Source organism: Myxine glutinosa, chromosome 5 (genome assembly GCF_964187855.1).
Source record: "Myxine glutinosa chromosome 5, kmMyxGlut1.1, whole genome shotgun sequence".
NCBI lineage: Eukaryota > Metazoa > Chordata > Myxini > Myxiniformes > Myxinidae > Myxine > Myxine glutinosa.
The window spans coordinates 66893941-66910954 of NC_136265.1; the positions used below are offsets into that span (position 1 = coordinate 66893941).

The 17014-nt window shown below is 50.2% G+C and overlaps 1 protein-coding gene across 1 annotated transcript; it reads left to right on the plus strand.

Moving 5' to 3' along the window:
• Window positions 1-7332: 7332 nt before the first annotated feature.
• On the plus strand, window positions 7333-17014 carry LOC137428554 (uncharacterized). The gene is made up of 4 exons (XM_078778147.1): window positions 7333-7936; window positions 9347-9409; window positions 13126-13269; window positions 16488-17014. Exons 2-4 carry the CDS (start codon window positions 9361-9363, stop codon window positions 16619-16621), a joined length of 327 nt encoding a protein of 108 aa, XP_078634273.1. The 5' UTR covers window positions 7333-7936; window positions 9347-9360; the 3' UTR covers window positions 16622-17014.

The following is a 17014-nucleotide window of genomic DNA, read 5'->3' on the forward strand; positions in this document are numbered from 1 at the left end:
TTGAGAGTAGTAGGCTGAGCGGGCCCGGGAGAGGGCATCTTTGTAGTGTTGTAGGTGGTCCTTGTAGGCTTGGGAGTGAACTGTGAGACCCGTTTTATTGTGGAGTCTTTCAAGTTGGCGAGCACGAGTTTTCATCAGGCGGAGTTCAGGGGTAAACCAGGGAGCAGAATGGGTGAAAGAAACTGTTTTGGTTTTTACAGGCGCAAGCTGGTCAAGGCAGGAGGAGAGAGTGTGGTTGTAGTAGTCAGTGAGGTCGGAAGGGGTGTGGAGGTCAATGAAGGGAGAAGTGGACATTTTTTCAGAGAGGGTGGATGAGAATGAGGTAGGTGAAAGAGCGTTTAGCTTACGGAAGGTGATAGTGCGATAACGTCTTGGTGTTGTGGCGGGGATGTTGATGGTCAGAGTGATGGCTAAGTGGTCAGAGAGGGTGAGGTCAGAGCCAGAGAGATGGTGCAAATTTAATCCAGTGGAGCAGACAAGGTCCAAAATGTGACCACGGATATGGGTAGGAAAGTCGACATGTTGAGTGAGGTTAAAGCAGGTGAGTAAATCAGTGAAGTCAGTGGTTATTGTGGAGTCAGTGGAGTCCATGTGGATATTGAAATCACCAAGGAGGAGGATTGAGGGGGAGAGGGAACATAGCTGGGTCAGAAAGTAGGAGAAGTCAGACAGGAATGATGGGTGTGGTTTGGGAGGGCGGTAGACGACAGCCATGACTGACTGCGTGTGACCAGAGAGTTTAAAAGCCAGGTGTTCAAATGATGGAGCAGATGATATGGAGATGAGGTTGGTCTTGATGTCTTGACGGTGGATAACAGCAATTCCACCACCTCGGCCATCCGAGCGTGGTTTATTGACGTAGGAATATCCATTGGGTGTGGTGAGGTTGAGCGTGTAGTAGTCCAGAGGTTGTTGCCAGGTTTCGGTGAGACTGAGAAAGTCCAGTTTGTTATCCAGGATGTATTCGTTCAGGATGAGGCATTTGTTGTTGAGGGACCGGGTGTTGAACAGGGTGAGCTTGATGTTGTTTTGAACAGCAGGGTTTATATACTTTGTTTGCTTGTTTGTTTGATTTGTTTGTTTGATAAATGTTAGCTCTTTCACGAGCCTCGACTCTGTATACAAAAAAAAAAAAAAAGTCTAGATTTCTGGTCTATCGTCAATATGGCCGTGTCCGAGTGCGCAGACAAGTGCATGAAGCCTACAACGAAGATTGTATAGTGCCAAGAGTCCAAGCTGGAGGTGGTGGGGTGACCGTTTGGGCTGCTTTTCATGCAGGGGGCAAAACTGACCTGGTTGTTCTGAATGGAAACCTGAACCAGTTCAAGCACAGGGCCGTTCTGGAAGAAATATTGCTTCCATTTGTTCGTGCAGCCTTTCGAGGAAACTTTGTCTTCCAAGATGACAATGCACGGCCTCATCATGCTCGCATGATCCAACACTTTCTTGCTGACCGTGGTGTGGAGCATATGGAGTGGCCTGCCATGTCCCCGGATATGAATCCGATAGAGAACTTGTGGGCAGAATTAACCCGTCAAATCGACAACTTGGCCCAGCAGCCTGCCTCTGTGCATGAAATGCAGCAGGCTATTGTCACTGCATGGCAAGCGATTCCTGTCCAAACCTTGGCAAATCTCGTGAACAGCATGCCTCAACGTGTACGTGCTCTCCTGAATGCTCGTGGGGGTTACATGAAGTACTGAACTGTAATTTTACTGTCCGTAATCCCAGTCGTAATTTAACTTTTGTTTTTGTTAAAAAAAATTTTTTGGCTAATCTGCAAAATAAAGAGATACTTCTGGAAAACGCACAGAAGTTTAACACAGTATTGTCCGTGAATTGAGTTCGATATCAGTTTACATCACTTTCAAGGATCAATTTATTTGCTTCGAAATGTCAAATGTGGTTTTTGTTTCTTTTAAAGGTCACATTAACAAAATCTAGAATAACTTCAACATAATTCCAATGAACTTTTGGTTCTAAGTCATCTTGAAAAGTAAGTTCACCCCCACAAAAAAAATATTCCATATTAAATGCCGTCTGTATATGTATATATATATATATCTATATATATATATATATATATATATATATATATATATATATATATATATATATATATATATATATATACATATATATATATGTATGTATATATATATATATATATATATATATATATATATATATATATATATATATATATATATATATATATATATATATATATATATATATATATATATATATATATATATATATATAAAAGAGTTCAAACACCTTGAGGACACAATTCCGTCCCATCTTCGCGCCTAAAATAACCACCGGACGTCCCTTCAAGAACATCCGGGAATTGAAATAACTAACTATTGAGCTTACATCACTAAAAATATATATATATATAGCGTTACATTGAAGTGCGGTGCTATGCGCACGACTTATTAGCCAAGAAGAGAAGCAACAACGCAGGTAACCATAAAAGAGTCTTTATTTGCAAAGCTCAACTATAGCACTGAGGTGCTCGGGGCTGCGCGCCCCGTGTATATCCTGAGGCCACGCCTACCACAAGGACGTGGCCGACACCCTCTTGGTGCGTGGAATGATGACACCGCGCCAGCGCCATCGTGTCCGCCACATGCGCCCCCCCCCCCCCCAGAATTCCCGCGCACCTGAAGGGTCAGTTTGCGGGGCAAACGGATGACCAGGCCGAAGCGCCCTCTGGCGGCGTCTGGGATGCCGGGATGTCATCTGGGATGCCTCCGGCGGCACCTGGGATGGGTGCAGGACCCGGGGAGGGGCGGGGCCAGGCGGTGCCGGCGGTCCGCCCACCGGGGGGGCGGCCCCGCCGCGGGGGCCGAGCCACTGGCGGGGGGTGGTCCACGTCGAGGTTGGCCGGCTTGAGGCGGTCCACGGAAACGCGGTCAGGAGTACCGCTGATGTCGAGGGTGAAGTGTTTCGCCCCGGTCTCCAGCATGCGGAAGGGCCCATCGTACGGGGGTCGCAGCGGTGTCCGGTGGGCATCGTGGCGGATGAACACGTACTCCGCCGTGCGAAGCTCCGGGTCGACGTGCGTTGGCGGGCACCCGTGGTGCACCGTCGGCACCGGGGCGAACCTCCGGGCGGTCTCCTGCAGTGCGGAGCGCTGCTGCGCTGCAGACCATGGTGCCGTGGAGTCGGGGAGGAACTCGCCCGGCACCCGCAGCGGTTGTCCGAAGACCAACTCCGCCGCGGATGCGCACAGGTCGTCCTTGGGCGCCGTCCGGAGGCCCAGCAGGACCCAGGGGAGCCTGTCGACCCAGCCACCGTCGCAGTGGGAGGCCCGGAGTGCGGCCTTCAAGGAGCGGTGGAAGCGCTCGCACAGGCCGTTGGCCTGAGGGTGGTAGGCCATGGTGCGGTGCAGGTGGACACCGAGCCCCCGCGCGACCGCCCCCCAGAGCTCCGAGGTGAACTGGGGGCCGCGGTCGGACGAGATGTCCGAGGGGGCGCCGAACCAGGCAACCCAGGTGGCGATGAATGCCTGCGCGACATCCGCCGCCGTCTTCGCCGCCAAAGGCACGACCTCCGGCCACCGGGTGGTGCGGTCCACCATGGTGAGGATGTGGGTGAAACCCCGCGAGGGGGGCAGAGGTCCCACCAAGTCCACATGAACGTGGTCGAACGGATGTTCGGGCACCGTGAACGGGGCCAACGGGGCCTGGGTGTGGCGGTGCACCTTCGCACGCTGGCACGCGAGGCACATCCTGGTCCAATCGCGGACGGCCTTCCGGAGGCCATGCCAGACAAACTTGTCGGCGACCAACCTCTGGGAGGCCTTCGTGCCCGGGTGGGACAGGCAGTGGATGGCGTCAAAAACCCAGCGCTGCCAGCCCGCGGGCACAATGGGGCGAGGCCGGCCATGGGAGACGTCGCACAAGAGGGCCGTGCCTGCGCCGTCGAACGGCACCTCAGTGACGCGAAGGCCCATGACGGCGGTCCGCAAGGCCTGGACGTCGGGGTCGGCGGTCTGGTCCGCCACCATCCGGGCGTAGTCGATCCCGAGGTGGACCGCGTGGGCGACGGACCGGGAAAGGCAATCCGCCACCGGGTTGTCCTTTCCGGCGACGTGCCGGATGACCGTCGTGTACTCGGACACGGCCGAGACGTGACGCTGCTGCCGGGCCGACCATGGCTCGGCGACCTTGGCCATCGCGAAAACCAGGGGTTTGTGGTCGACGAAGGCCGTGAACGAACGGCCCTCGAGCAGATGGAGGAAGTGCCCGACCGCCAGGTGGAGCCCGAGCAACTCGCGGTCAAAGGTGCTGTACCGGCGTTCGTGCGGGCGAAGCTGCCGGCTGAAAAACGCCAGCGGTTGCCAAGCACCACGCACCCATTGCTCGTGTACCGCGCCCACCGCGTAGTCTGACGCGTCGGTGGTGAGGGCGATCGGTGCATCGGGCGCCAGGTGCGCGAGCATGGTGGCGTTAGCCAAGGCGAGCTTCGTGCCCGCGAACGCCGCGTCCATCTGCTCGGTCCAAACAACGTCACCTTTGCCCAGCTTCCCCCGGTGGGCCTCGTACAGGGGGCGCAGGAGCTGGGCGATGCGGGGCAGGAAACGGTGGTAAAAGTTTACCATGCCCAGGAACTCCTGGAGCCCCCTGATCTTGCGGGGGTGCGGAAACCCCTTGACCGCCTCCACCTTTGCCGGCAAGGGGGTGGCCCTGTGTCTGGTGACGCGGTTCCCCAAAAAGTCGATTTCGGCGATGCCGAACTGGCACTTGGCGGGGTTTACGATCAGGCCATGCTGGCCCAGGCGTTCGAAGAGCGTGCGGAGGTGGCGGAGGTGCTCTTTGCGGGACGCGCTTGTGACGAGGATGTCGTCCAGGTAGACGTACATGCAATCCAAGTCGCGCAAGACGCTGTCCATCAATCGTTGGAACGCCTGAGCCGCATTCTTCAAACCGAAGGGCATCCGAAGAAACTCGAAGAGGCTGAATGGTGTAATGACGGCCGTCTTCGGTACGTCCTCCGGCCTGACGGGGACCTGGTGGTACCCGCGGATGAGGTCCACCTTAGAAAAGAAGGACATTTTCGCCAACCAGGCGGAAAAGTCCTGAATGTGAGGGACCGGGTAGCGGTCGGGGGTGGTGGCATCATTGAGGTGGCGGTAGTCCCCGCACGGCCGCCATCCCCCGCCGGGCTTCGGCACGATGTGCAGTGGCGACGCCCAAGCGCTCTTGGAGCGCCGTACGATGCCCAGCCGCTCCAGCGTAGCGAACTCCGCCTTTGCCACCGCGAGCTTTGTCGGCTCGAGGCGGCGTGCCCGGGCGTAGACCGTTGTCCTGACGGTGGGGATGTGATGTTCCACCCCGTGCTTGACGGCCACCACCGATAATGTGGGCCACGTGAGGGCCGGGAAGCTGGCGAGGAGGCGGGTGAACTCGTCCGCTGCCGGGAGCGTACAAACCAACCTCGCCGGGATCGAACCGCTCAGCAAGCCGCTTGGCGACCCGTTCGGTGAGCCGCTCAGGGAGCTGCCCAACGAACTGCTCAGCGTGCAAGCCAGTGAGCTGAACATTTCCGCCTGGACGAGGCGCCTGTGCTTTACATCCACCAACAGCCCATTTGCACACAGGAAATCCGCACCGAGCAATGCCATGGGCACGCTGGCGGTTACGAACGTCCATTGAAAGCATTGCCCTCCGAACCGCAGGGAGAGGCATCGCTTCCCGAATGTGCGAATGGGCGTACCATTGGCTGCAAGCAACGCGGGGCCCCGGCCCGCGGTTCGCTTGTCGGACCTGGAGGCAGGAATAACGCTCACCTGTGCGCCTGTGTCGCAGAGGAAGCGACGCCCGGACAAGTTGTCCGTGACAAAAAGGAGGCTGCCGGAATGGCCGACGCTCAGGGCTGCTACCGAGCGCCGGCTTGGTAGTTTCCCGACTTGCCAAACGAGCACGGCGGGCAACAATTCCTCGCCTTGTGGCCAAACCTGGCGTGGAAACGGCACCAGGTTTGTGGCGAAGGCAGAGGCCGCGGTTTTCACGGTGGTGGTGGGCGGCGCATGGCGGCGGCCATGCGGTGTGCATCGGCATCAGCCTCGGGAACCGCGAGGTGTGCCTGCGCACCAGCCTCGAGATCCGCGACGGCCGCACCGAAGCTCGCCCGCGTCTCACAAGCCGCGAAAAACTTGTCGGCCTCGACGGCCAGCGCGCAGGGTTCCTTTATTTTGGAACCGGCCAACACGAGGCGTACCTGTGCTGGCAGCTGGTGTAGAAAGAGCGCCCGGAATAAAAAATCCGGGGCTTTGTCACCCAGTAGCAAAAGCATGTGGTTCATCCGGACTGATGGTCGTGTGTCGCCGAGTTCGGGAAGGTCCAGGAGGCGGTCGGCCCGCTCGCACTCCGTGAGGCCGAACGTGGCGATGAGGAGGCGCTTGAGCGCATCGTACCTGTGGTCGGCCGGTGGGTTCCGCAGGACGGACACGACTCGGGCGGCTGTGCCGGGCCCGAGGGCGGCGATGACGTGGTAATACCGCGTCTCATCTGCCGTTATGCCTCGAAGTCGGAATTGTGCCTCGGCCTGCACAAACCATACTTCGGCCTGAGCTTCCCAAAACTCGGGGAGCTTCACCGCGACAGCGTTGTTGGCCATGGCGCGTTCTGTTGGTCAGCGGCGGCTGAACCAGCGTCGAGGTCACCAGTGAAGTGCGGTGCTATGCGCACAACTTGTTAGCCAAGAAGAGAGGCAACAACGCAGGTAACCAGAAAAGTCTTTATTTGCAAAGTTCAACTATAGCACTGAGGTGCTCGGGGCTGCGCACCCCGTGTATATCCCGGGCCACGCCTACCCCTTGGGCGTGGCCGACACCCTCTTGGTGCGCGGAATGATGACACCGTGCCAGCGCCATCGTGTCCGCCACAACGTAATTTTCGAAGGCCCATTTTGGGTTAAACAATGCTTGACTGTGTGACGAATCGCTCCTCCTGGAATGACGGTGGTGGGGGCTGACGCGGTGACTGGTGACGAGTAAATCTATTAACGGCGCATTAAAGGTGTGTTTCCCATTTACGCTGTTCATATTTTAAGAGTATTTTAAATGTTTATTTCCCAATCGGCCTGTTACCAGATTTTGTCGCAGGTTGTGACCACAGTGCAGTCATTCTTGTTTTAACTTCGGATTCCATCTGGACATGTCTCACCAGTTCGCCATTTTGACCCATTAGTCATCACGAATCTGCTTAATTGTTGGGCCAGGGAAGAACACAAGGAACTGTAGAAATTTCCAAGAATGCAGGAAATGACGTTTCCGACGTGAGATTGAGACAAAGAGTGAGACTTCATTTTAATCGTATCACCCACAAATGCTCCGGAACACACGAACCACAGAACATGGAGAAAAATTATTCTGTGGAATGACAATGATTGAACACAAACGGATAAAACATATGGAGTTAGTTAATATGATAAAAGGTAATGTAAAAATGTTTACAATGGGAAACAAGACAATGGGTACCCGGTATCGATCACGTGATTAACGTGGAGAATCTGTTTTGTGGAAATCGCGAATGAGATCGTCTCGCTTGTGGAAGGAACGCGTCACGTGGTCGTGGTTCGTTTTTCCGGAACATGTGGTTTGTACTCGTGTGGGGAAGAGGGAGAAAGGGAGTGTAACACACGACTACACACCACCTTACATCGTGGTACTTTACACTCTGCAGTCCCCTCCGGTGCGCCATGAACCGAGATCTCTCCGTTCCTGGAGATTCTCCCTCAGATCGCGGGTCCAGGGTCGGTCTACCCGAGGATGAAGACCCGGGACCCGGTACGTGTCGTTCTCTCCGCACCGTCACCTTCTGGTGGTTCCTGAAAATTTCGTTTTAATGGATTGTTTTTGTTTCAGGTGTTATTGTGAAGGTGAAGTCCGAGTTCGTCGATGATTCGTTCCCTCAACATGAAGGTTTGAACCACAAACGCACATTGTTGTAGTTGTAGTACTACTACTTTCATTGTCTTACATGGTCGAGGCTCATGGAAGACCTCGGACACAGAACAGATATAACACAACATAACAAAGGGAACATCAGGAGAAAGGGGGAACACGACCAGCAGGGAAGAGGGAGAAAGGGGGAAAACGAACAGCAGGGAAGAGGGAGAAAGGGGGAACACGAACAGGAGGGAAGAGGGAGAAAGGGGGAACACGAACAGCAGGGAAGAGGGAGAAAGGGGGAACACGAACAGGAGGGAAGAGGGAGAAAGGGGGAACACGAACAGCAGGGAAGAGGGAGAAAGGGGGAACATGAACAGCAGGGAAGAGGGAGAAAGGGGGAACATGAACAGCAGGGAAGAGGGAGAAAGGGGGAACATGAACAGCAGGGAAGAGGGAGAAAGGGGGAACATGAACAGCAGGGAAGAGGGAGAAAGGGGGAACATGAACAGCAGGGAAGAGGGAGAAAGGGGGAACATGAACAGCAGGGAAGAGGGAGAAAGGGGGAACATGAACAGCAGGGAAGAGGGAGAAAGGGGGAACATGAACAGCAGGGAAGAGGGAGAAAGGGGGAACACGAACAGCAGGGAAGAGGGAGAAAGGGGGAACATGAACAGCAGGGAAGAAGGAGAAAGGGGGAACATGAACAGCAGGGAAGAGGGAGAAAGGGGGAACATGAACAGCAGGGAAGAGGGAGAAAGGGGGAACACGAACAGCAGGTCAGAGGGAGAAAGGGGAAACACGAGTTCCCCTGTAATCTTTATTCAATGTATTCTGCAATACCTTCCGATTAGGTGAGGATACCACCGGGGTTCCCACCCACCTTGCAGCACCCACCTTGCAGCACCCACCCTGTTGCCCTCCTCACCATCTGGCTTCAATGTTTTGTCTCTTTGAAAAAAAATTGAATTTTCAAAAAATTTGGATTAATTTGAAACAAAAAGGTTTTGGATTAATTTGAAGTCACCTTTGCTTTATAATTTTTTTTCTGTCTGAAGAGCGTTTCCATGTTTCAGGGTGGGACAGATAGACGGCATTAGCCTATTAATATGGAGATTATTTACCACAATATACTCAGTTGTGATGACATGGTTTTACCAGACCTTTAAAATTGATCTGTAAGAGCGCCGTGACATAATGATTGGCTATCTGGAGATATATTGTAAGACTTTTGTGTGGAGGAGGCCAGTCTCTTTAATTATGTTAATGCTTTTATCAAAATCCTGAAAATGACTTGATATACTAATATCCAGCACTGCTTGTGGTATATTCTCTCTGGAGTTTGAAATAATTTCTCATTTATTTTCAAGCTTTGTTTTGAAAAAATATTTTGTTTCAGTCGAACCATTGTTTTCCTTTTAATGAAATTTTTTTTGGTTTCAGGTTTTATTGTGAAAATGAAGGTGAAGTCTGAATTTGGAGATGAATCAACTTTTCAAGACACAGGTCTTAACCACAACAACATTCTGCTTGTCCCATTGGCAGACATTGATGAGTGCACATTGTATGGGGGCTTGTTGTCTCTCTCTCTCTCTCTCTCTCTGTCTTTCTGTCTCTCTGTCCTTCCCCCTCCCCCCCCCCCCCCCCCGCCCCCACCTTCCCCACCTCTATCGACTTGCCTTAAGGGCGTCTGACAACTTAAATACCCAGCTCGATATTAAACCAAATTCGTTCAACACGATGAAAAATCACAATATTTGTCGAGATATTTCTGGCGAATGTGCACTTATTGACGGCTGTGACGAAATCATTCGGTTACAAACTTGCAATCCCATTGATGGAGATAACATCTGTTGTAAAAATCAGATCTACAACATTGTCCCAATAGTAGGTTTCATTCAGAATCGATCTCTTCAAACATCTGCAAGAAATCAACAAGAATAATATCAGCATACCATAATCATAGAAGTAATAATTAATTGGCAATTGGGACAAGCAAGCCTGGAACATCTAGCAATACGCACCATTCGAATATGCACTACCACACACAATAAATGTCAGGAATGAATCGGAGCGATGTCCGTCCGAGTTCTTATGGAAGCCCCTCAGTGGTCGGAGTCAGCATAGCACCTGGGTTCAACTTAGACACAATTTCATGACAACATCAAAACACAACGGGATGACTTTGTTATTTCAAATGTTGATAGGAAGCTGATGGTTGATCCTGAACTCATCCATTGTCCTCCAAGAGGTAAGCATTGCAACTCTCAACAAGAAACAGCAATGAGAGATTGCAGACCCTCGCCAGCACGTGTTTTTAGTGATTTTAAGGCTTTTGTGTTAAAAAAAATATGGTGACCCAACCATGTGACCGACGACGTCCTCATTATTTTATTTATTTTTCTCGACCAATGTATCCCCAGATGACGCTCAAGACATTTCATCTTGATCGGATGAGGTTTTGTACCTGTTAAATTATAACGTCATGATAGAGGCACCTATGACATCATCCTTAACATATGTTATCCCGCATGGATATTTCTTTACAATGAGCCATGTCTCAATTTTTTTGATGCAGCGCTTTCGGAGATATAGAGGTGCAAAGTTTTTCGGTTTTTCCAAGATGGTGACTGTACCACGTGACTTATGATATCATAATTATCATTTAAAACTTATACTGGAGGAGACGCACCTATGGTGAAAATGTCCTGTCAATCGAACCAACGGTTGCAGAGAAAATCATATTTATTGTGTGCGGACAAACAGACAGATAAACTGACTCAAATGCAATACCCTCGAGCGAGGCTAATAATATTTATGCGTTCGCCATGTGCGTAGCAGGGTGCGCCAAAGTGCTTGGAGTTGGATGCGCTTCTATCTTTCTTTCTTTTTCCTCTTGTGAAATGGTTGCACTTGCTCTGTGTTAACAGCCAGAAACTTCTTCAGGACATACAAGCCCAGTGATGCCTTCCTCAAGATCAACTAAATGCAATGTGCAAACACACCCTTTGATCTTAGGATCTTCTTCTTTCGTGTATCATCAGATGGCCAGCTCAGTGTCGTGCAGCCATGCCCTCGTCTCTGGTCCTACGTCGAAGAGGCCGGCTTCTGAAGGTGGTCTGTATAGGGGGCAGGTGGTAATTATGTGTTCGGCAGTCTGCTCAGGCTCGCCGCACTCGCACGCGGCGCTGTCTGCCAGGCCCCACATCTTCAGCAATGATTTGAAGCGGCCGACCCCCGTACGTAGACGGTTCAGCAAGGTCCATTGCAGGCATGGTAGATCTCCTACGACGCCACCTCCTGGGTCCCAGATGTAACGGTGGATGCGGGTGGGCCCGGCCGTTTCCCACACCTGCTTCCAAGATGCCGCCAGCCATGCGCTTCTAGACAGGTCCTCAGGGATAGAACTGAGCATCTCTTGTGCCGCCTTGTTGTCGGGATGGTGGGACTTGAGTCTGCTTGTAGGCGCCACTATCGTTGTGGTGTTGTGCAGGATGTGCCAGTCGTGTTTCTGGGCATTCCTTGCCAGGGCGAGGGTAGCAGCCTCCCGTCGGAGGCCGGCCGCGGCGATTCTTGCTAGGACTGGCAGGTGGAATGCCGGGGTGGACTTCAAGCAACCAGCTACAATGCGGAGGGCGTTGTTAATGACAACATCAACCTTTCTCATGTGTGGGCTTCTGCTACAGGCTGGGGCGCAGTATTCGGCTGCAGAGAAGACCAGAGCTTGCGTGGATATTCGTAGGGTCTTGGCGGAGGCTCCCCAGGTCGTACCAGCGAGACGTCGGATAAGCGAGACCCTTGATGTCACCTTGGCCTTAACTTCTTCTAGGTGTTGCTTGAAGGACAGTATCCGATCTAGGCATACACCGAGGTACTTTGGGGCTTGCTGGAACTCCAGGCATATGTTGTCAACGAACACGTCCAGTTCCCTTTTTGCTTCTCTGTTGTTAAGATGGATCTGTTGTTAAGATGTTAAGATGATCTCTGTTGTTAAGATGATCTTAGGATGAGATCACAGTTTCCACATGGTCCTTTATACGAGTGATGATCACATTCTGCCCGAGGTTATTGTCACAATGACAATATCTGATGCAAATTGCTTCTTCTACCTCCACCTTGTATATCACAAGCACATATTTCACCATCGTGGAACAACCGACAGCTTCTCACTATCCTCCAAAGGCTGTTGCGAGCTGGTCAGGTCTTTGTCTGGTATACATGCCCTGTCCATTTTTTCCCTCCTAAAATACGGAGTCATGCTGGACTGCTTGAGAAAAAGCACAGTTTGTATTGTGCAGGTGTGTTGGGCCTTATGGCCTCCTCCTTGTATTTATTTCCCTGTATTTTCTTGTCTCTGCTGTCACATCCTGGCACGACACGTCCTGGCGAGGGTCTGCAATCTCTGATTGCTCTTTCTTATTTGTTTTGTGTTGGATGTACAACCCTTTGATTTCAAAATGTTTTTTTGCCTTCGTTGGACTTTGTCCGAAATGGAAGCTTCTGGATTGGGTGTTTTCCGTCCATCCATGCATCAATACATCCATCCTCAACCATATTTCTGGCATCTGTGGACCTAATTTGTTCATACATGGCACAAAGGCAACACATGAAGATATATTCTGCATGTGCAAATAATTTTGATTCACAATGCGATCAAAGATGTCCGGCTAGCGGCTATTTTAGTTGTAAAAACAAAACCTGATGTTGAAAACCCCAATAATCACTCTGCTCCGAGGCTGAACAAGGCGGTGTAACATGCGTGAGGTAAAAGTTTGGGAAAACGTCTCATTATTAAAATGGGTTTATCAAAAGGGAATTTCTTCAACCATTTCTCAAACATGCATTTCCCAATCTTGTTCAAATGAATGATGGACAGATAATGAATGATGGCTTCCATGTGCATGTCATTTTTATTCGAAATCAGAACAATGATGGCCGACTTTCAGCTCGTGTATTACTTCAATGTGTCTCCAACCATTTATTGGACATGCATGGATGAATTTTGTTTACACTTGCCACATAGACAATACATGAGAGTATACATATGTAAAAGATTTTGTTTTGTAATCTGAGCAAAGATGGCCGACTGGCGGCCTTTAACTCTGCACAGAAAAATAACTAAAACCGCAGGGACTTCGACATTTTATGGGTTTTTCTCCTTGTTTTTTATGGTATTCATTTTATCTCTTTACTTAAATAACATGAGATCATATTGTTTGCAGATCTGGTTCATCCAGTGAAGATGGAAGATTTTCAAAGTGACTTCTCTCAGAGTTCCCAGGATGCTTTGAGCAATGAGTGTGTAAAGCAGGAACCTTGTGCTTTTTTTCTCTGGGAGCTGAAGAATGCTCCTATCATGCATGAAGGTAAGCAGAACCATGCACAGAACACACAGCACAGCTCCACTTGGTTTGGTTGATTATTATCAATGAAAGGCTTGAATTCAACATCATGTCGAAGGATTGATCAGTTTATACAGTGTGCACACAGTCAAGCTTGTGTCGCGTCAATGGATCTGACAAACGTCGCTAAGGCATCAGGAGCTTTGGCTGCTCCAGAAGATCGTTGAGCTTACTAAATGTATACTGCGTTCAATTAACTATTCTTTCCAATTTTCAAAACCCAATAATCGATCTGAGGCCGAACAAGGCAGCACGCTGGAGGTTAAAGGTGGGAAAACCTCTCGTATAATTAAAATGGGTTTATTAAAAGGGAATACGGGGATAAGGGTAGATGACATCCTTTAGTAATGAGAGAGTTCATATAAAACGATACACCCCACAGCAATCGATTTGATGCTTCAATTTTAATAGAATAATGATTTTAAACATCGGGAAAAAAATCCAAGCAAAGAGAGTGGAGACCGATTCAACCTTTCTTTTCCAAAACATTCTTCCACTACTTCGATGAAACTTGACCACAAACTTCATCACCAGTGCTGTACCAAAGTTTGTTCACGGCACAAAGAAAATCGAAGTCTAAGAGGGTCTACGGGGGTCGAGGTGGGTCCAGGTTTGACCCCCCCCTCCCCCCCCCAAAGAGGTATTTGCTTTCTTCTGTGAAATTAAACACACAATTTCTATGAAACTTGACCACAACCTTCACGACCCGTGATGTACCAAAGTATGTTCACGGCATTGAAAAAAATCTGCCCCTTTGGGGGGGTCGATTTCCCCCCAAAATAGGTATTTGCTTTCAAAGTAGGCATTTCATGCTCGGCCTTCCCCTTCCTCTGACAATCCCTCCTGCCATCTGTCTTCACCTTCAAGCATGCACATAGCTCCCCTCACTCTAATCTCTTCTGCCACTTGTTGCCTTGCCCGAGATGTAATCTCTTCTGTTCTATCTTTATCTAGATATCTTTAATTGTTGAAAAGACCTTCTCACATTTATCAAGGGGGACTGTCTCCGTCCTTGTGCCAGTTTTTTTCAGCTGGTTCCTGAACCGTTCACCCTTACCTTTACTCCCCCATGCTTAATGTATGGAAATTGGAATACATCCTGCATTGGAGGATTATCTCCTTCACCTCAACACTCCAGGTTTCCGTTTGTAGTTTTCTCCTCTGGAGTATTGTCTTTGATGTTGGTGAGACAGTCAGCACTTTCCAAGCTTCTTGCTTTGGTGCGCAATCATGTCTCTTCGCAAGGCGATGTATTTCCTCGCTTGAGAAGGTCCAGTTATTATTTTTTACAGCGCACTTTCCTGCTGCTCAGAGTGGCCAAACAGGCATAGGGTTTCCCCTGTTGGAGGCCTGCGACTCTTTGCTTGAGATACCTTTCTTCTTTTTATCAACACAACATGCTCCGTTGTTTCCCTGTGCCCATCTTCATTACCTCCTCCCATTCTACTGAAGGTCCCTCCCCTTGTGACCCACAGCGCAGCCCACCCAAGAGTCTAGACCATGCATGAGTTACACAGCATTGCATTCCGTTTGCTTCACTCCCACCCCCATTGCCAGGACCCACGTCTGCCGTCAGCGTCGGCACCCCAACATTTCTCGGCACCTCGATGAATGTATCACCACGGTTTCCCCCATAGTGCCGCCCCGACCCGCCCATCACAGAGACGCGCACACCACGCGTCATTCCCCGTCTCCATACTCCCGTGGGGACCCCAGCCACGGCCCTGCCACTCCCATCCTCCTCCATATCCCCACCCCCGGCACCCGGAATGCCCCGCGGTTCATCGGAACCACGCCTGCCCACAAAGCCCTGTCTCAATCCATCAGATCCAGCGTCAGCAATGGCTCGCATGCATTCACCCCTCCGTCCCCACTCACAATCCCTCCCATCCTCCCCCAAACCTCCACCCCCGGCATCCGACGTCTGAGCCACGTCTATTCACCCATTGCCGTCTCGATTTATACTCACTCGTGAGGTACCCGTGCTGTGCACAGGTGGGAGGCCAGAAGCAAACAGACAATGCAGAAACGGTGAATGCTGAAGCATGAAACAAATGTATTCCACATTCCTGTAGCACCTTCAATCGCACGTCAGACATGGACAGCAAGTTCATGAAGGACTTCCATGAAAAACGTACCCGTTCACAAACAAACGGGTACGTTTGTTCCATACCCAGTCAATGGCGATTCCAATCATCAATTGATACTTTGACAAAATACTGTTTTAAATGACGGTTGTATTTGGATATTATCAAACCCGTGCATTTGCCATCATCTGTCCACTTCCGCATTCGCGGCAGGTTCATAATTCTCATCAAAATCTAAACAGTATTTGTAGAATTTCAATAAAATTCACATCACTGTTCATATCGGTAAATGTTATTCCATCGTGTTTGGAAAAATTGGAAAACTTGGAAAATTGGAAAAACAATATAGCCTATTTTACTCCAGGGGGTCCCATGATAACCCACCCAAAATATCGTTGCGATCGGTTCAGCCATTTTTACGGTACCTGGGAACAGACGGATGGACGGACATTTGGTGAATTATAGTGAGATTATTTGCAGCCTTTCGTGAGCATTCATGCTCATCCTTCCCCTTCCTCTCACAATCCCTCCCATCCACCTCCACACCCTCGCCTCTGGCATCCGGAGATTCCCGCGGTTCATCGGAGTCACGTCTATTCACAAAGCCCCGTCTCGATCTATCACACCCGGTGTGAGCAGTGCTTCCCGTACATTCATTTTTTTGACTCGTCTCAAAATCCCTCCCCTTCTCAACATCGACCCCTCCCCTCTTCTTTGAGGGCCCCTCCCCTCTGGAGTCTGCGAGATATCCCGCGTAAGGGTTCGGTTCGTATGCGATCCACATGGCAACGTACCTCATTTGTCCTTTCGGTGTCCACCTTCAGGGAAAAGGCTCCAGTATCGTGTGAGGTGCCGGCAGTTCGTATGGCAACGGACCACGTTCGTATTTCTCTTGATGTCCGCTTTTTCCTCGATGTTCACCACAATGGCGTCGGCTCCAAGACAAACTCAACTTGGTGCTTCAGTTTTGTCAGTCACCTTTGTGGCTCTATGACAAGGTTAACAAGGAAAACAAACAAAATAGGAAAACAAATGTGAATCAATCTGTCAAGGAACCTTTGCATTCATATGCCTTCACGCTTATCTCACTCTCAGCTATGCCTGTACCCCTCGTGTTCTCGCGAGGGAAGGGTATTCCAATATGGTGGCTGCTTGCCCTGCGAGTACGTGCTGCAGCTGCGCTCCAGTCATATGTACAGCTCGGTGAACACACCCCAGCACATGTGTGAGACAGAGTTTGGTTTGCATGCCTCGAACACTGCCTTGGGAAATAGCAGCAAGGCCGTCAGCTTGCAATATGCATGCATCACATTGTTGGCCTCATGCTCATCACGCAAATTCGCACTGTGGTAAATTAACTGTTCTTTTCATCAAATCTTGACCCAATATTTTTTGAAACTGAACGTTCATCAAATAAAAATACTCAAGTTTTACATTGGCATGTATTGTAGCACTATTTTCAAGATGTAATGAGTACTATTATCTCGTCAATAGCTGAAGGTTGTGCAGAGTTAACAATTGTTTTGGAAAACGCAATAAATGGGTTAATATGCGAAGAGGTTTTTCTTCAGCAAACATTAAAATTGTCCCAGTATTATTTTGCTGTCAGTTAGTAGGGACAT